We start from the raw sequence: 20,913 nt of genomic DNA, 5'->3' as shown, positions 1-20,913 counted from the left end.
CTTAACAAAAAATTGAAACTGGCTGTGTGGTACAGCAGCCATTCCCAAGATGTTTGTTAGCTGAGGGCAAAGGGACCAGTATGCATGGTAGACAAGTCTGTTTCTGAAGACAGCCTTTCCTGTCTCTCTCCTGCCCACCTGGGGACCCTGTGTTGTTCCCTGTCACCACACTGCAGCCATGTTTCGGATTTCCCATTCCATTGCCTGGATGCTTGCTTCTAACTCTGTACATTTGCATTTTCTCCTGTGCGTCCACCGTGTTGTCATGGAAACTCAGTGGCCATAGGCTGCGAGTGTCCGGTGTCATCTGAGTGTAATGGTGTGGTATGTGTATTTGCTCACACTTTTATTTTGACTCCTCGCCAATGTGACATCTGCTAAAATGTCTCCCTTATGATTTGCTTGGTGATCACAGCCTTCTCATCATTCATTGAGAGCAGGACCTGATCTCACAGAATCTGAAAAGAGCTATGTGGTAAGATGCCTGTTGAATTAGACCGTAGCTTTTCTAAAGAGAATCCTTACTGACTAGAGTCTGAGGTAATGCCTGGTTAACTCACAGAGCCATTATTTAGAAGACAATGGCTATTATACTGCCAGTAGCTAGGCCACCCTCTTTCCCTCAAAAAAGCAGAGGAATTTAAAGAATATTTTTCTACTCTGCCTACATGTGGGATTAAATTAATGAATTAGTGCATGACTGGGGATACATACTTGTATTTCTTCCCTGAGATTATTCCATTTGTAACAGTTGCTCACTAATTACAGGCTTTTATGCTTCTGCCTTTTTTTTTTTTTAATATTCATACTAAATCCCAAATTCTTCTGTATCTTACCTGTTTTTCCATGCTTACGCCTGGATCCCTCCTGCACTCCACTACTGGAAATCTATTTTTTTAACCTGGATCTTCAACTCTGTTTTTTCCCTGGACTTATGTACTACGTCTGGAATGTTACATCTCTTCCTCTCTTTCTTTTTTTTTTTTTTTGTCCCCACATTGACTGTTTTACGGGGGTTTCTGGATATCTCGGGGCCACCTCACAGGAAGCAGTTTGCAATGAGATCATAAACATTGCCGAGAAATCTGTTCATTACTGCAGCACTGTCTCTCATCCCCTTGACTTTCATCACAAGGTATCCCCTTCTGACAATAAATCATCTTTAATCATTTCTCAGCAACCTCAAGCCCAGCAGCGAAGAGTCACCCCAGACAGGAGTCAAACCTCACCAGATTTGTAAGTACACTTGGGAACCTTTGGTGCTCACGTTCTTGGTGGACTTAGGCCTTAGAGAGTGGATCATTGACTGACTGTGAGAACAGCCATGGTGGGGGCGGGGGTGGGGTGGGGGTGGGGGTGGGGGTGGGGATGGGGGGGTGGGTATGAGCAAATCACTCCCTGGTCCTCTGCAAATTTCTAGTGAAGGCCATGTTTCCTATCAAGCACCGTGAAAAACAGGTTGCAGGATTATAAAAGAGATCACAGAGAGAGGTAGACTTTCAGTACAAGGGCAAATGAGGGTTGGGCTCACCTGTCTCGATTCTAGTGTTGTAGGGAATGTAAAGAACAGTTAATTCTGAGCATAAATGAATGAATAGGTTTTATTGACTCATTCATTTATTAGTTTAAGAATGTATTGAGTATCTCTTGTTTTATGTACATAGGGGAAAATTCTGTTCACAGAGCAAGGGTGAGTTGAACAAAACATTGAGAGATAATTGGATTGTGAAAACTAGAATAGAGAGGAAAAATGTCTTCCCAGCGGAGGGGACCATATAGGCAAAGGCATTGAGTGGGTGGGGCTTGGAGAACTTCAAGAAGGTCTGTGTGACTGCAGTGTGTGACTCAGAGGAAATGGGGATTAAGCTCAAGAAGTGGGGTGACGTCAGATAGTAGATTTCAGTAGTGTAAATAAGTTTGGATTTTATTCTACCAGCACTAGAAAGTGTCAGAAGATTACTGTATTAAGGAACATACTGATCATATTTTATTTGGGGTAGATCACTCTGGGGGGGTAGGTTTTAGAGTCAAGAGACAAAGATGCTAATGAGAAGATACTAATGCAGTGGAGAAGGAATGGGCTCTTTGTAATCCTCTTAAGTGTGGAAGATTACCCATGGAGATACCGGGGTAAAAGGGAGTAGCCAGCAAAGGGGACTGAGAAGGGGCAGCAGGAGATACAGATGAGGGTCTAGGAGTACTCATTTTCACAGACCAGAGCTGGCAGCAGCAGTCCAGCAGTGCCACCTGGCCCCAAAAGGCCAGGAGTAGGTTATGACAAACGTCCACCAGGTGTTCCCATTGGTAAATGAAAAACTACTCATGACCTCTAATATAGCTAGGTTAGTAGGGAATTGCCAGCCTGTGGTCCATTAGAAAGCGCTGATGAATGAATTTGATGGTGAATAGAAGTGCATGTGTGGCAGTGGGGGAGATGGGGCTTATAGATTAAGGAAACAGGGATATGGCAGAGACTGAAGCATCTTTATATTGGAGGAGAAGGAGCTGCCAGAATTGAGAGATGTGAGAAGATCTAAGTAAAGCAAGAGCCCAAGGAAGGGGATTCAACATGGCTGGGAGAAAGGCCCCTTGCACACCAACAGAGCAGAAGGTGAACAGAGACATAGTCTCAAATGTGAGGAAAGATCAAGGAATCCTCACAGCAAGCTTTCATCTGAGGAAGTGGAGGTGGAGTAAGGAGTGCTTGGTAGAGAGTGGGGCACCAGAACTGGCAGGGGCGATGGAGCGAGGGCTTGAGGGACAAGGACCCAAGCTCTGTGAGGCCCATAAAAATTTAAGTTGAGTTGGGAGCCTGGGCAGCCAGGGTGCTGATTTTTCCCCAGCCAGTCTCTACCATCTGAAAACAGAAAGTAGACATCAGGAGTTATATCCCAAAGTGGCCATGGTGGAAATTAAGAGATTTGGACAGCCAGACATAAGAATCCAAGTTAGGTAGGAAATAGCAGACAAGTATGGAAACATGAAAAAATGTGTTAATTTATCAGCTAGAAATCTATCTGCATCTCTTAACCTCCTCATTGTTTTTACAATGGCCTTATGTTCTACAATAGCCAGAATGTACTGTCTCTGGGGTTAAGTAACTTCTGATTTTCCATGATAGTCTATGTATATTATCCCAGTTTAAGAAAAAGCCTTGTTTTACTTTAAAGACCAGGGTAGGAGGTGGAAGGGGCTCCAGACAGAAAAGCTTGACTGTAGTAATAGAATTAAACTAAATAAGAGGCCTGATCATGACTTGCTTATCATGAGTTCCTCTCCCTCTCAGTCTCAGTTATTAATTTCTATATTAAATGCATTTCTCCAAATGCCATTATTAGAGAAATAGTCAATTAATCCCTACTGATGATTAGGAAATGTTACTTAAATGTTAATTTGATAGAAATGGGGTTTAAAAGCTTGTCATTTAATCCTAGTGATATTTGAGTCACTTTTTATTGATTTTTTTTCTTTCATTTATAGATTTAGCTACCAAGCATTATATAGCTATGTACCACAGAATGATGATGAGTTGGAACTCCGGGATGGAGATATTGTTGATGTCATGGAGAAATGCGATGATGGGTGGTTTGTTGGTAAGAATCTCATCAAGTTTTTATTTCTAGTTGAAGAAAGAACTAGGAGGGATGAGCCATGCAGGAAGCTATCTTCTCTGCACAGAAAGAAGGGCCTGCTCAGCTCCTGCCCCATAAATGAGATGCTGAGCCACTGGTCTCTTTACTCTTAAGACTGTGTGGATGTTACTAATGTTGGATCTAAAACCAAGCATGCCAAATTCTGACACATGGGAAGGGAATTGTCAAATTCATTACTGTTATTAATTGGGTCTCCTTTATATTTCTGTTGTGCATGTCTATTTTCATTTGGAAATTTTATTTTTAAAGCTCTTTATGAAACAAAATAAGAAAATTTTGACTTGTCTACCATGAGAAATTCAAGCTTATGTGTGGGTTTTATACAGATCTTCTTAATCTACTCTAGGCTTCTAATAACTTTGATCAAAGCAACCTGCTTAGTTATAGCAGGTGTAGCTCCATGTTAGAGCATTGACTTAGTTGGTCTAGCATGTGGGAGACTCTAGGTTTCATCCCCTGTGTTTTGACAACAGCAGAGAATTTGCCTATATGAGAAGGGGAGAAAAAGATCAACACTGCTCAGATTCTGTTACAAGCCAGAAGCTGTGCTTGATGTGTTTTTATTGATGATATATCAACGAACGGCCCTGTAAACAAGAATTTTCTTCATTTAACAGATTCAAAAAGTGAGGGCCAAAGAGGTTAAGTTACTATCCCAGTTCACCCAGGTAGCAAATGATGGGAACTCAGACCACCCAAACTCTCCTCAGACCCACATTCTTACTGCTGCTTACCTGAATTTAGTGCTAGAAGCCACTGACTTACTCTGTGCCTTAATTTTCTTCTTCTCTCTAAAGACCAACTTTTCCCTGATCTCTCTGGAAAAGCTTTGCTCTAGCAATGTCAAGGCTGGAGTGGTGAGAACAGTAAGACTTCAGCATCAATGGGAAGTCAGGAAGATTTGCCTTGGCCCTACCAGCTTCTTAGAAAGTGACCCCATCCTTCTGAGACCCCAGGAAGGCCAAAGCCCTCACTACCTTAAGTCATTCTATTCAGGAGAAAGTAAGATCTGAGAAGCAGTGGCCAGCTCGATGCACTGAGTCCAACAGAAACACCAGGCGAGCCGTGCAGGAAATACCAAATTTTCTAGAAGACACATTGAAAAAAGTCAAATGAAACCAACCAAATTAATCCCAATATATTTTATAAACCAAATACATTCAAAATATTATAATTTGAACATGTAAACAACATAAAGATGACTAGTGAGATATTTTACTTGTTTTAATACCAAGTGTTCAGTTTAGAACCCAGTGTATGTTTTCCACTCACAGCTGAGCAGATTTCCACCTAGCCACATTTCAGCTGCTCAGTTGCCACTCTGGCTGTTATCCTAGAGAGTGCAGCTCTAGTGTATATTAGCTCTTAAACTCCTTCATGAGTATTTCCTTTTTTTTTTTTTTAAATTTTAATTTTGGTGCTGTAAATTGAACCCAGGGGTGCTTAACCACTGGGCCAAATCCTTGTCCCTTCTTGTTTTATGTTTTGAGACAGGCTCTTGCTAAGTTGCTGAGGCTGTCTTCGAATTTACAATCCTCCTGTCTCAACCTCCCAAGTCACTAGGATTACAGGCATGCACTACTGAGTCTGGCTGAGTATTTTAATGTAAAGGCACCTATTCACCAATGGAGGCATCCCCAGTCACTGGGGAAAGGAAATACTTTGGATATCTTTCTCACATGCTTCAATCACTTTGAAAAGTAGCCTAGTATTCAGAATACAAGCAGTAGCCTGTCAGAACTCATTTTTTTCTCATCCATAAGGAAAGGTGCTAACCAGTATATGAGTACAAGTACAAGTGAGTGGTTATCAGCTCTGGTCTTACCATCTCAGTTCTTTTTACCCTTCTTGACCAGCCTCCCTAGGGGTGCAACTAGATGTTTCGTGGGTCATTAGCCTTGACACATTCTTTTAGTTTAGAAGCTTCACTTGGCAATGATCCCAATTCATTCATCGTGGCTGCTTGAGGTGCTGTGTTCAGCAGGATTCTGGAGCCAAATCCAAGCCAGCTGACAAAAGAGTGCAGTGTTAAACTGTGATGCTTTCTAATGAGAGGAAAATGATGACACAACCTATATCAGCCACCCCTGCTGTAGAGGGACTCCCAGGGGAGGGGCTTGATGAGGGACCAGCAAATCCAGATTAGGAGCAACCCAGGAAGGGCTTTGTTCCCAGAGGACTCAATGCTCCTAGTTCAGTGGGACCCTAACAAGGTGACAGGGAGCCAGGTCATAGGGTTTGAGAGGAATTTCTTTTTGATGTGTAGTCATCATCGTAGTCAGTGGGCTGTTAGAAATCCTGCCGTTCAGAAATTCTAAATCCCAGTTGTCTTGTCGTGTCTTGTCTTATGCTGATTTCTCCAAAAGAAGAAATGTCAGGAAGAGAAATGGCTGGGAGTCAGGAGACCTGAATTCAGATTACGCCTCTGGTACTTACTAAGCTAAGGGTCCTCAAGTGTTATTTGAGCTCTTTGAGTCTGGATTTCTTCATCTGAAAAATAGGAATAGTAGACATGCCTACCTTTCTTAACAGCTAGCATCATTTTGCAGCCAAAATGAGATAAGATAGGGGAACTTGGTTTAGAAATCATACAGTGCTTTAGAAGCTGCCGGATTTTAAAAGTGATATTCAACCAGAAATCTCTACAGTGCTCTCTCTGAACACAGTGAGTGGATCTTCTCATTTTGTGTATGTGTTTGTTTTGCAGGTACTTCAAGAAGGACAAGGCAGTTTGGTACTTTCCCAGGCAACTATGTAAAACCTTTATATCTATAAGAAGACTGAAAAACACAGAGATTATTTTTATTGGAGGATGAAGCATAATTCGTGAACCAGTGTCTTTATTTAAATGTCAAATCACTATGAAAATCAATGCAGTGGATAAAGTAAGAAGTAAAAGACAGGAACAGAGAAATGTTGTGTTTAAAACCCAAACCTGTCTAAACTTATTATATATATCAGGGCTGAACTGTGTGCTGAACAGAAAGAATTGAGGCAACTCTACATTCACTTAGCTGCTTCTGGAAGCTGCTCCAGCCTTCAAACTCCCTTCTGCCTCTTGGATAATCTGACCTGGAACACAGTCCAAGAGCAGAGTTAGCCACAGATGCTCCCTGCTGCCCCAATCTTAAATTCCATCTTGAAGGGGTTCTTGAGCCTAAAGGGGCCCCAGGCAAATAGGTTTCCAGCCAGGTTCCAAAGGTTCCAAGCCTGAGCATCCACTGACTACCCCAGCTTCCATGTCTGGCTGCCCTGGGGCCAACTGAGCCCCAGTGCTCTAGAGGTCAGTCTGGGCTGCTGAGCTGTCTCTTGACAATGGTGGTGGCCCCCAATTGGCCCCAAACCAAATCCTCCCTGGACCTGCAGAGGTACAGTTGCGGAAGTAGAGGCAAAACAGGTACCTTGTGCCATCAGCCTGCTGTGCAACTTTGCCATCGACTGCCCTTCTTCCAGATGAAAAAGCTCATGAGGTTTGTCCTGAGAATTGGGGAGCAGATGGCCAAGCAGATAGATTACATTTGTATTTCTAAGTGATTAAGTCGAGAAGCCCTGCAGCCCCAGGGGTCATTTGCAGTGTGTTCTTTTCCCATATCAGTGGCTATTATAAACAGTCATCACTAGGCATCTGCAGCTGCAGCTGTATTTATCAGAGCACCATTGCTAACCTTTCTGGCTTGTATTTGGCTGGGACAGTTTGGGATTGGTAGGCTTAATCCAAAGTGGGATGTAATGATTCATTTAACACATGTGACATATGCTGACTGCTGAAACATACATAAGACTGCTCCAGGCCTAGAAGGCCAGTTTTATCTCCTGGTACAAGTTCAAAGACCACTCCTAGCGTAGTCACCCACAGTTTGGAATTCTCATGCACCCAGTGAGGCTTCTGTTCTCGATAAAGGCGTAGGTGCAGTAGCCTTAGTGTGAAGCAGTGATTCTGTCACTACTCGGACAATCAGGAGCTCTGTCCTTTGAGGATACTGGATCTGAGGAGGAAGCCCTCCAAATGTCCTGACAAGGACATTTGTTTAGGGGTAGTCGCAACTCTGTCCATGTTGTATTAAGGGAATATTTTAGCTTCTGTGTTAGATCTCTTAGTGACCCAAAGATAGAAGTGCCCCATTCCTTGCCCATCAGGAACTCAGAAGCAATTGGGGAGATAGACACAGAGAAAGGAACTTAAGAGAGACTGTGATAAGTGCTAAGAAGGGTGCGAGAGGAAGAGATGTATTTCTCCTGGAGAGATCCTAGAAAGCATTGTCATATTTCTGTCTCCATTAACTCTCCGTTGAATAGCTAGGATGCTGGGAGAACCTTTGTCTGATGGTAGCTTATGGCTAGAAATACTTGGAACTTTTTCCAGAGTCTCCAAACTTTCATACTCCCCACAAATACATTTCCAAGGTCACAAATAGGAGTAGCAAGTCTAAGTGGCAAGGGTGTGTACTAGAATGCCTGGTTCTCTACATCTATCTCAGAAATACACCAAGACTATTGTCCCCAAGTCTGGAGTCTTTAAAAAAAAAAGTAGGCAAAATTTGTCTTTAGTATCTCTTCCCCAGTTGCTCTCCCAGATACCCTTCTTAGAATCCCACCAGCCTCCTAGGGCCCACCAGTCAGCCACAATACCCTCACTTTCTCCCTATCCTCTAAAGGAGGCTTGCAGGAAAGAAACAACCACTGCTTCATTCACACTAAAGTGTAAATGACTGATGAGAAGAGGGTGTTACCTCTTTCCAGAGACATTTGTTTTTAACTAGGACAGAGCAAAGCCTTTACCCCAAGGGAAAAGGTGGTAGAACTATAGGGGAGGGGGGTTTCTGGGTAGAAAGCGTTCTGGATTTTCTTTAGGACCCAGTGAGAGTAAGACCTATTGTTTGTGGAAGGTCGCTTCACCAGGGAGGGCACTATTTTTTGCCTCTCTCTGGGGGCTACAATAAGGATACAAAAGCACGGTGCGCTTGCGCACTGCATTTCACCCACTTTGGAATGTAATCCCGGTACTGGCTCATGCGCCTCCTGTTCTTCCTTAGATGCAAACCATTAACAACACAATCTTATTAAGAGTTTTTTGAGGGGTGCTTCTTGATTAAGTAGGTAACTTTGAACACCTCTTTAAATACAGCTAGAAAATAAAACCAATTTATAAAGCTATATTTGCATATGATGCCAGCCTCACGCATTTGTATATCTCCAGAAATTCCCAAATGCCTCACTACTGTGCCCGACTTTAATAAAATCATATGTTCAAATTCGTATCACTTCAGTTTCCTATGTATGAGAAAACAAGGGAGCGAAAGTTTCCCATTACCCTTTTGTCTTCAAACATTTAGTAATATAAAGTACCTATTTTTATGCTGAAATGTTTATACAGGTTTATTAATAGCAAGTGCGAATAACTGGCGGCATGCCTTGCGACACATTTTGATATATTAGCAGTGCTTCCAGGTAAAGGCAAGCCCCAAACTACTTATCTTTTGCAGTCTCTCTGGGATCAGTAAAAGAAAAAAAAATCACGTGCGTGAAAAGTGGGACTGTAAATATGTATATTTAACTTTGTATAGGCCATGTACCTACCTGTATAGAAAATAATTTTAAAAATTTGAATGAATGGGGAGGACAATAAGGAAGTCATGAAGTTTTTCCATTTTTATTTAAATGAAGGAATTCCAAATAACTCACCTGCAGACTTTTAGCACAAAAATAGCCATTGCAAACTGTTAAAATTTATAATAAAATCATTCTTTTGGGAAGAGAAGGTAACTATAATCTCAGTTTTTGTTTTTTTGTTTTGCAGTCCTATTTATCTGCAGTAGTATTAAGTCCTATTGCTAGAACAGGTTACTACAAAAAAAATTATATTCTGAAAGAAAAATAACTGACATTATATATAACTGATTAATTTAAAGTATTGCCATTTAAATGACACTCTGAGAGCATGTTCTATGCAGACACAGATTTTTCTGTTCATTTATTTTTCTTTATTGCAGTGGATTGATTTGATAAATAGATGTGCTGAATTACTACCTTTGCTGTACATATTATTTAATAAACTTTATTCAGAATTGTGTGGAATATGTTTGTTCTTGCCATTCGTTGGTTCCTGCCTTTGTCAAGCTTCTGTTCCCTGCTTCTCCCTCACACCCCTGTCCTCATGTCCACTCCCCCACTCCCCTGCAAGTGCTAGGCAAGGGCTCTACCACTGAGCCACACCCTCATCCTGTCTGTTTTTAATTAATGGCCACCTGGCTTCTACCCTGCTGGAGGACATCATTTCTTACCTTACTTTTTTCTCAGTAACTCCATGGCCTTCTCTAAATTTATAACTGTTGACTATTTTACCTTTCTTCCTAAAGTATGTTGTTCTGATAACAAAAATAATGCACATGTCTTTTAAAGCAAAAGTGAAACATTATAAAATATGCATAATGGATCTTGATTCACTCCTCAAGACATGGGAAAACATAGTATTTAATTTTTCTAAATCAAATTAGATCTGGTTCATGAGTCATTTCTTACTATAGTGGGTTTCTTGGTTTTTCCCCAAAATGGAGTGTGTGAAGCACTAAGTGTCTGGTCTCCCTACCATCCCATACCATGACCACCTCCACCTTGTTCCAGGGTGGGTTCTGTTGCACACAGGGCTCTCCCCTAAGAGAAAACCCAAACCTCCACCCTCTCCCCCCGACACTGTCCTTCCTTTCCCACCTTGTCCAACTCACAGCACTAGTCCTAAGTGCTGGACTTGAGCCTCAGACAGGCCTGGGAGAGGCGTTGTCTTCCTGGGCCCTGGTCACAGGCACTGCTAACCTTTCCCTCCTGCCCTCATCGCTTTCAGCAAATCCATCGGGGTATCTTCAAACTGCAGTTAGAACTCAGCCATTTCTACCATTATATTTCAAGTCATTTTCTCTCAACTAGAGCATTGCCATAACTTTCTGTCTGTTCTCCGGGCTTCTACCCTTGACAGAGCAACCAGGGCGGGATCATTCTACAGGTGATCCAAAAACCCTCTGAAGATCTCTCAGAGTGGATCAACAGGCTCAAGTTCCTAGGCATATCGCCCCGCCCCCCCACTGTCCCTGACCTCATCTGCTGGTTTCCCATGGTTTGTTCCAGCCCTCAGCTCTCCTGAAGGTCTCAAGCACGTCGAGCATGCGTCAGTTCCAGGGCTTTGTGCTTGCTTTTCCTTGTGCCTGGGAGATCCCTTACTTAACAGCCACTTGGCTTCCTTCCTTCCTTTAGGTCTTTATGTTCCTTTGTCAATAAAGCTTTCTCTGACAACTTTGTATACAACTGGAGCCTATTGTCCGCACCTCCAGCATTCTATCCTCCTTTTCTTTTTCTATGTTCCTTTATAACACTTACCACCATCTAATATTTGTCTTCACAGAAAAATCCCTGCGGGCTGAGGTTGTGGCTCAGTGGTAGAGCGCTTGCCTTGAATGTGGGAGGCAACTGGGTTCGATTCTCGGCACCACATATAAATAGAAAACAAAAGTCCATCAACAACTAAAATGAATAAAATAAATAATTTTTTTTAAAAATCCTGTAAGATCTGAGGGTAGTGATTTTGTTTTGCACTAAGACACTTGTTCCTTTTCTGGTCAAATAAATGAGTGAATGAATCCCTGAGGCCAGAAGACCTAGGACTCAATATGTTCTACAAACAGCAAAAGAAGGAAACAAACCATGTTCTTATGGCAGCAGAAACATAACAAATTAACTTCCAACTGAATTGGGCTAATAAATAGATAGTGAGAGTTTTGTAATTATATTCCTCCTCCTGCATAGATTGCTGCCGACTGTCTGCCGTGTGATCCTCTGAGCTTGCCTTTTTGCATATACTAAACACAAGACTCTAAATAAATGCTTTACATGGTCTTATACAAATTTTCCCCTTAATAGATCTTGGACATAGTTCCAAAATTTATTTAACCTAGTCCCTTATTGATGATGCAAATGTGTTAGGTTATTGCCAGCTTTTTACCACAATAAACAATGCTGCTTTGTGTAGAATGGTTGGCTCAGAGAGCAGGGACGTTTCAAATCCTAAGAAACTGTCAAATCGCCTTCCTAAAAGTACCAATTTATTCTCCTGCCAAGTCCACAGGAGTGTTTCCCACCATCCAATTAAAACTACTCCACTGTCAGCTTCTGTGAAATGCTTCTCTTTGGTTTTCTGGCTCTGGTCAGCCCCTTCACAATCCTCTTTCCAGATCCTTTGCTGCTTTCTCAGCCTTCTGATATTTTCTCTCAACACTTTCTCCTTCAGGGAGCAGATTCCTCCTAATATAATTATGGCCCAAAGAGTGGATTGTAGTGGGGCCTTTTCCATGATTAAGTGGTAGAAGGCTGACACTCAGGCATTTGTTGAGACATACCAAAAGGAGTTGGAACTTGCCTCAGGCAGGAGCGAGTCCAGAGACTCCAACTTTCTTCATCTGTATTTATCTTATTCTTGGCTCTGTTGGTCTTGTTTGGCTACATTTTCACCTACTGAGTACAGCAATGGGAAACACGGCTGCAGGCGGCTCTGGCCTCATTTCTTTCAGTTCTCTGACTTGATTCTAGAGGCAAGAGGCTTTCCTATTTGGCATTCCCTGAACACAATTCCAGACCCTGGCAGGTCCAACCTGAGGTTTTTTGCTTCCCTGCACTCATCACTGTGGTCAAAGGAGGTGAAGTAGGATTGGCAGCTCTACCCAAACTTTACAGAATGAAAATCCAGGGAGGGGTGACTAGTATAAAAAGAGGGGAGCAGGAAGCACTGGACTTGGAGAGTTATTACAGCATACTTGAGAAAATGAAACATCATTGTGCTGTCCCAACATGAACTTCAGTGTAGCCGAATGCAGGCTGTGTGCGGAAGGCCCCTCAGTCAAGGTCTTGAGAAGAACACAGTGGAGGATGACATCCATCCTGTGGAGGGGGCCAACAGTGACCACGAGGGCACCGCAGGACTGTATCACATGCTAAAAATATCAGAACTCTTCTGGAGGAAATAAAAATGTTTGGATGAGTTGTATATGGGTGGCTTTGCCAAACCTTAGCTTGTAGAAATGAATCCTGGCTCAGGAACACTTAGCCAGTGGCTTTTAGGGCAAATGAAAGAAATCATCTCTTGATTCAGGTAATTCATAGATAAATTAGATGAGAAAAGTTTCAGATTGAAAATACACTGGCCATCCCTTACTCTGTGAGGGACACATTCTAAGACAGAGGATGCCCCAAACCACAGATAGCTCTGATCTCTATGTCTACTGTTTTTTTCCCTATAGAAATAGAAAGCTTAATTTATAAATTAGGTATAAGAGACTAAATAATAACTAATATAACAACAATTATAACAATGTACTTTAATAAATGTGATAGATATCAAGGTCATCTCTCTGGATATCTTGTACTCACACTTCTTACCACGGGGACTGAAACAACAGAAAGCAAATCCACAGATAACAGGATGACTACTGTATTCATGAAAATTTAAGATAAACCCAAGGACACAAAAAGCCATGATGCAAAAGTTCTGGATGACTCCATGACACTTTGAGTCTGTCCTGGTGCATGAGTCTGCTGCTCTTCCAGGGGCCCCACTCTGTCATTGTCAGATGTGAAATAACCAGGTTGACTGAGAGTGTCTGGCTCCTTCTGACTTGCTTGTTTCTAAATTTTTTTTGATGGACACATATGAAAAGGGGAAGTAGATCTGAGAATCACCTGCAGTAGTGGCCTAAATTACATAGACCAAGGAACTCAAAGCACGGTTTGCAATCAAGTCCAGAGATTCATAATATCAAAACTATTTTCATAATAATCATAAGATGCTTCAGCTTCCAGGAATGTCTCTGGCGACCCTCACTTTGTGGTATTCACACCTTGTGTGGTCCCTTTCCCCCATTTTATCTGGTCTGTGGATAGAATATGGCAGAAGTGATGCTATGTGAATTCTGAGGTGAGGTCACAAAAAACCTTTGTGAGTGCTGTCTTACTCCTGGACCACTTGGCAAGAAGCAGACCACAGCTTAGGACTTCTGCATCCCAGGTGTCTTGCTGAGTTGGGTCAGTGTGCTAATTCCTCCTCAAAGGAATTATTAGACAGGGCCATGGGCTGAGAGTCTGATCTGAGTTCAGATACGGTCTTTGATCCTTACTATGTTGTGAGACATTAGAAATTCCATTTAAACTTGGGCTTCCTCAAGTAAGAGGGGAATATGGCTGATCAAAATGAGGTTCAGATAGGAAGGAGGAAGAAGGACATTTGGAAGGCAACTTGCAGTTCCACCACTGAGTTCTGTAGTCATTCCAATGCCCACTGTGTACCCACACTTTTCCATGCATTTTCTACTTCTCATACCAACTCTGTGAGGTAACCATTCTTATCTACATGTACAGGTGACAAATCAGACTCAGGAATTCAGCCCAAGGATATACCCACAAGTATGTGGATTCAGTCTGACTTCAAAGCCAGTGTCATCTCCATTGATCACACTCTGCTGCCTCCATGGGACAGACAGCTGGAAAAATTCATAGACCAGCATATACCTCTGGATTATCTAAAGTTTACCAAAAGATGACAACATACAAGCCTGATCTCATGGAATCATGATAACTGCTAACCGTTTGATGAACATCTACCACAGGCTTCAACATTGAAAGCTCAGTGGAAGGTCCATATCCCTTCTTAGTCACTGTTATGCCAGAACCAAGGCAGTAGCATTGGAACAGAAGAAATCTTCATGCTGATTCCTTGTCATCTTGACCCTACACAAGAGCCTTGTGAGGGTTGCTCAGCCCTAGGCCTCTGCTTCCTCACCCTTGATCACCTGCACTTTGGCTTACCTATGTGTTGCTATAGGTCCCAAAATCTCAAAGATCACCAAGAACTTTGCACTCCTATTTTCTTTATCAGGTAAAAAATGATTTTGGCTACACTAACAAATGTCTCAACACATGACAGCTTGTGTGACACTAATGTGTCTCATTATCTCCCAGAAAAGAAGCTAGGACTCTGCTTGGTTTTTCTGATTCTGTTGGCTTTTCATGATGACACTCTGGCTACCATAGCAGCTCTGAGTATCGCATCCTTCTACAACTGCACGTGGAGGCAGGAGGCAGGGAGCCACATGGGACAGAGGTTTCCTCTTTGCATGCTTCCCTCATCAGGGGACAAAAGTCTTTTCCAAAGCACCCCAGCATCTCATTGGCTAGAGGGGACCATGTGGTAACCCCCCAGCTGCCAAGCAACTGCTTCGTGGAGGTGGATAAGGCAGAGTGGTTGGAGAGATGACTTTGGAGTAACCAACCAGCCATGAGCCTCATAAGCTGGGGTTCTCCTTTCCTTTGACTTCTGTGAGAGCTTACTGCTTTTTCTCCTTGCTGTTTCTTTGAGTTCTTTCCTGGCTTCTTTCTTTTAAAAATTTGTGCTAATTTGTATACATGACAATAGAACGCATTTTGACACACTGTATACAAATGGAGCACAACATGTCATTCCTCTAGCTGTACACAGTGCAGAGTCACACCAGTAGTGTAATCACACATGTATATAGGGTAATAGTGTCTGTCTCATTCTACTGTCCTTCCCATCAGCACAGCCCCACCCTTCCCCTTACTCCTTTCTGCACAACCCAAAATTCCTTCATTCTTCCCTACCCGCCCCACTCACTATAGATCAGCATCAGCTTCTCAGAGAAAACATTTGGCTTTTTTTGGGGGGGCGGGGATTGGCTTATTTCACCTACCATCATATACTCTGGTTCCATCCATTTACCTGCAAATGCCATAATTTCATTCTTCTTGAAGGTGGAGTAATATTTCCATTGTGTATATGTACCACATTTTCTTTTTCCATTTCCTGGCTTCTGATTATCTTCTCAGCCCTGAAATATGGATGCTCTGGAACTTCTCTAATCTGTTACCTGGGCAGTCTTATCTATTCCCCTCCTTTTATATGTCATCCCTTAACCAATTACCTGTTTCCATTTTTTAATTAAATGTACAAAGTTATTATCTAAACTTTAAGAAGTAAAACAAACAGAAAACATGCCTATTCACTACTATGGTGATATATCCTTTATAGGAGAGAGAGAAAGAGGAGGAGGGGGGACTGTATGTGGACAGCCTGCTTTTTTCACTTACTCTATCGTAAACATTTTTTGACAATATGTACTGATCTCTGCATCATTTTGATGATCACATGACATTTCATGGCTTAAATGTGCCATGGTATATTTAGCAGCCCTCGATTATTGACACTTGGGATGTTTTGTAATACACTGTCATGGAACATTCCATAGTGAACCAGCTTTTACATACTCTTAGTACTTTGAATGGCTGCACTTAAAAAAAAACTAGATAAAGTCAGGAGTAGAAATGCTAGATCAAATGGGATGCTGTATTTAAGTATTTGGACACTCACTTATTAGTCACCCAGGTTTGACAAGACCTGTCAGTTTTTCCTTGCACTTCACCTTGGGTTTGTCCTTTTCTCTTTGTTTCTGAGAATCTATCACCTTATACCTTCCCTCAACCTCCTGAAGTCTCCTATCATAAAATGCTTCCTATTCACAAAATGTGGGGTTTAGAGGTGCCCCAGTCACCTTCCACTTGGGAGTTCATTTGTAGGTAAATGGTCTTGAGTATTTTTGAAACTTTCCAAAGAATTCACCAGGGACTCTTGAACATAAGGCACTGAGATCCGAGGAGGGCAGCCGTGCTCAAGACGGGTGAGTCAGAGCAGTTGGTGAAGAGCTGAACATCACCATCAGCAAATTATGGGAGAGAAAGGCCAGAGGAGACAAAGGCAAGGCAGGAATCTGGGACGTGAAAAGAGCTTTGAAAAAGAGCTACATGAAGGCACGTGATAGATGGGAAGTTAAGCTTTAATCCAGGGGCCATGAAAGGGTCAACCCAGAGCAGGGTCAGGCCAGAGAGAGGAGTAACAATAGTACCCGCTTATCTGGAAACAATGACAGACTCCTGCACAATTACAGCCACCTTGCCACGACCCTGCGGAGATGGCCTGGCTCCCCTCTTAAGTTAAAGATAAACCTCTCTGGGTCCTGCTTCTCCTCCAGCTACTGACTCACTGACCTTGGTCCCTTCGCTGCAGAACTCCTAGAAGAGCTCCCGTCCCCTGGCTGCCTGCTCCTCCTCCACTCCTGTTTTCTCATGATTCCACTCCAATCAGGATTCTCTTCAGGACCCGCCATGACCTTCGTGGCATTAAGTCCCATGGTGGAGTCTCCATTCTTGACTGCCTGGACTTTCAGCAGCACTCAACACACCCGACGACCCCTTCACATCTTCTTGGATGCCGCCCTCTCTTGGTTCTAATCCCACCTCTCAGTCTCCTTTGTCATTCCTCATTTCCCAGGTTCGATCTTTGGACCCCACTCTAGCCACTTCCTGGTTCCCTTATCCACTCTGGTGTCTTTAAATCTCCCTGGATGCTCTCTCTTGCCTGGGTCTCTGGCTCCTGTCTATAACTGTTTGTTCCCCATCTCCACTGAAATAGCTAATGGGTGCCTGAAACCTACATATCTCTAAAACTAAACTCCCCAACACATTATCAGGATCATTTTCTTCTACAGCCTCCCTCAGTTCAGTTAAAGGCAATTTTGCCTTGTAACTGCTGTTCAGGCCCCCAAATCCAAGTCATCTCAACACCCTTCCTGTGCCCCTCCTCCTAGCCATTAGCAAATGCTTTAAAATACAACCAGAATCCAAGCCCTGCTCAAACTCCTCTGCCCCCACCCTGGGTCCCAGCTAGTGATCATCCCTCACCTGGATTATTACACAGCCTGCTCTCTGCTTCCCTGCTTCTGCCACTTGCTTCCTCTCCCTTCTGTTTTCCACAGAGGTGTCAGTGTGGAGACATACATCACATGGTGTTAATCGTCTGCACAAGGCCCTCCTGGCCTTCCCTCCTTCTCCTAGTTCTCAAATGCCCCTGCCACGTGCTGCCCAGTCAGGCTCCTGTTACTTCTCTGACTTCATCTTCTTTTACTCTTCCCCTCACTCACTCAGCTGAGGCTCCCCTGGTCTCCTTGCCAGTGACCATGCTGAGCTGGTGTCCATCTCTGAACTTGCTGTTTCCCTGCCTGGAATCCCACAGCCCAGATGGGTTCATAGATCACTCTTGCACCTTGCTCAGATCTTAACTCACTCTCCTGGGGAAGGCTTCCCTGGCCACTTTTATGATTGACATTTGAAACTCTGCTTTATTTTTCTCCAAAAAACAGAGCACTAGGATACCATATTTAAATATATATATATATATTTTACTTGGGAATAAATTCAAGATTACAGAACATTTGCTAGAAGAAAGATGGTATAAGGAATACCCATGTATCCTTTACCTGATTCACAGGATTTAAATTGCTTAGGCTGTGATCCTCCTTTATCAGCCTCTCAAATCGTTGGGATTACAGGCATGCACCACCGTGCTCATTTTTATCCTTCACATTTTATCTCACTTGCTCCTTGTCCCCTCCCCAACCCTTATGTACACACTCTACTCATATAATTTTTTTCTCAACCATTTGAGAATTAGTCACATACATTGTGGCCCTTTATCTCTAAATACTTTATCCCTAAATATCACTATCCCAAGGATAGTGATTCTCTCACATGACCACAATCCAGTTATTGACCAGTAAATTTAAGGTTTATTATGATTCTTAAATCTACCCTCTGTATCAGTTCTGTCAATTGACCCAACAATGTCCTTTACAGCATTTCCCTTCTAATACAGGATTGATTCTAACATTAGTATTATATATGGATTATCTGTCTCTCTTTTTTTTTTTAGTTGGAAACATTTCCAAAGCTTTTCTTTATCTTATGATAATGAGTTTTTGAAGAATACGGTCCTCCCTGTGCCCATTCAGATTTATTTAATAAGGTTTGTTTAAAGTTTCCTTATGACTGGATTCAAATTATGCATTCCTGGCAGGAATGTTATGTATGTTTTGTTGAGTTATACCAGTCATGGTGGTGCATGCCTGTCATCCCAGTGACTGGGGACAATGAGATAGGAGATAGCAACTTAGTGAGACCCTGTCTCAAAATAAAATAAAAAGGACTGGGGATGTAGCTCATAGGAAATCCTCACTGAATTCAATCCCCAGTTATGCCCGCCCCCCCCACCTCCGCGTGCAAAAAAAAGTTGTATCACTCTCAAGGTCATATCTGAGTCACACAATGTATTTGCCCCTCACTGGTAATGTTAATTTTGATCCCCTAGGAAGGTGCTGGATTTTTCCATGTATGCATTATGGTCTGTGCCATGATTTGAGTATGTCCCCTCCCAAGTTCAGGAGTTGGAACTTAATTGTCAATGTGATGATATTAAGAGATGAGATCTTTAAGAGGTGATTAAGCCACAAAGGACTCTTCCCTCGTGAGATTAAGGATCTTAAAAATAAGAGAGGCTTCACACAAAGTTTGGTTCTCTTGCCCTTCTGCCATGTGAGGACATGGCATTCCTTCCCTCCAGAGGGCACAGCAACAAGGCACAGAGAGCAACCCTCACCAGTCATACAACCTGTTGGTACCTTATCCTGAACTTCCCAGCTTCCAGAACTGTGAGCAATACATTTATGTCCTTCATACATGAGCCAACGGATTATAATTCCGGATGATTTTAGTGCTCTACTTATCCCACAACTGGCCAGTGGGAGCCTCTTTAAACAGGTTTCTGTTTCCTTTAACATGCTTCTGATTGTTTTTCCTTATCTTCCTCCCTCCCTTTCTTTCATTGTGCTCCACCCCCTCTGGCAGCAGGAATAGCTAAGGCAGAATTTGTATCCCCCTACTACCCCAAATTCATATCCTGAAACCTAACTCCCAAGAAGTGGGTACCCACTTTGGAAAGTGATTAGATCACAAGGGCTCCATTCTTACAATGGGATTAATGCCTTTATAAAAAAGCCCCCAAGAAGTTTGTTTGCCCTTTTCACCAGAGGATGCTGCAGCAAGAAGGTGTAATCAATGAAAAAGTGGGCCTTCACTAGGCACTAAATCTGCCAGTGCCCAGACGTGGACCTCAGACCTCATGGCCTCATGAACTATGAGAGACAAGTTTCTATTTTATAAGCTGGCTAGTCTGTGAATTTTGGTTACAGTACCCCCAAACAGACTAAGAAATAATTGTTGTTATTTTTTGTTTGCACTCAATAATCAATCTATAGAGAGATACCTTAATAGCATAAAAGTATCCTGTCCTCATCATATTCTCATCCTAGATTTTGCATCCAATGATGATTCGTGCCTGAATGAATCTTTACCATGATGATTGCAAACACTTTAATTTTTTTTAGTTGTATATGAGTACAATACCTTTATCTTATTTATTTATTTTTATGTGGTGCTGAGGATTGAACCCAGTGCCTCACATGTGTTAGGCAAGTGCTCTACCATTGAGCCACACCCCCAGCCTGCAAAACATTTTTGAAACTCCTGCATTCCTCCTACATTTATCAGTGAGCATTCAGAATTCTCCTGTAAGCAAGAACTCTTCTCATTCATCCACCAACCCACCCATGTACATACCTGTGTGGACTTGTGAATTCTTGTTTCTATTTTCCCCAACGGATTATAATTCCGGATGATTTTAGTGCTCTACTTATCCCACAACTGGCCAGTGGGAGCCTCTTTAAACAGGTTTCTGTTTCCTTTAACATGCTTCAGATTGTTTTTCCTTATCTTCCTCCCTCCCTTTCTTTCATTGTGCTCCACCCCTGACCCCTCCTCACCTTTTTGGAGCACTTTCTTGATTTTAAACAGCCAACCAGTCCAGGCATACCTTGTACCAATCCTGCTGCAGGCTTGGGTTTCTCTAAGGAGTTCTAGTTCCTTTTTACTTAGAAACCAACATCTGGGCACTGGATATACTTGATGCTCTAGAGTATCTTTTCTTCTAGGCCTTTTAGGCAGAAAACCATATGCATGTGAATAAACATATACATGCACATTCCTTTCTGAATACCAATGCTCCTATGTAAACATACCTACACAAAAAGTGTGCTTATTTATTTGTCTAATACACTAAAATGTAAGCTCCATGAAGGAGGGAATTTTTGTCTGTTTTCTTTGCTGATGATTTTCTAATGCATAGAGTGGTGCTTAGCAAATGAGAAGTATTCAATAAATAGTTGCTGACTAACAGACAAGGAGGAAACAGCCCTAGCCTAGTGGTCTAAATGACTTGCAAATTCTCACAGCTGACAAATGGCAAAACTTTTTTTTTTTTAAA

At 42.4% G+C, this 20,913-nt stretch overlaps 1 protein-coding gene across 50 annotated transcripts in view; it reads left to right on the top strand.

Moving 5' to 3' along the window:
• Positions 1–9,728, top strand: part of SORBS1 (sorbin and SH3 domain containing 1) — a 234,952-nt gene extending 225,224 nt beyond the window's left edge. For 25 of the 50 annotated variants that reach the window (XM_081267226.1, XM_081267205.1, XM_081267203.1 and 22 more), the window contains 4 exons: positions 416–475; positions 1,046–1,236; positions 3,481–3,593; positions 6,361–9,728. In XM_081267226.1, coding sequence (XP_081123352.1) covers positions 416–475; positions 1,046–1,236; positions 3,481–3,593; positions 6,361–6,428 — 432 coding nt within the window. In that variant the 3' untranslated portion in view covers positions 6,429–9,728. The remainder of the gene's footprint in view (positions 1–415; positions 476–1,045; positions 1,237–3,480; positions 3,594–6,360) is intronic. The other 25 variants (XM_081267217.1, XM_081267225.1, XM_081267211.1 and 22 more) reach the window with 2 other exon arrangements.
• Positions 9,729–20,913: the final 11,185 nt, after the last annotated feature.

The sequence above is a fragment of the Spermophilus citellus genome (assembly GCF_964194105.1).
Source record: "Spermophilus citellus genome assembly, chromosome: 15".
In the NCBI taxonomy this organism is placed as follows: domain Eukaryota; kingdom Metazoa; phylum Chordata; class Mammalia; order Rodentia; family Sciuridae; genus Spermophilus; species Spermophilus citellus.
Note: the sequence above shows the minus strand (reverse complement) of the source record. Positions and strands in the feature narration are given on the sequence as shown.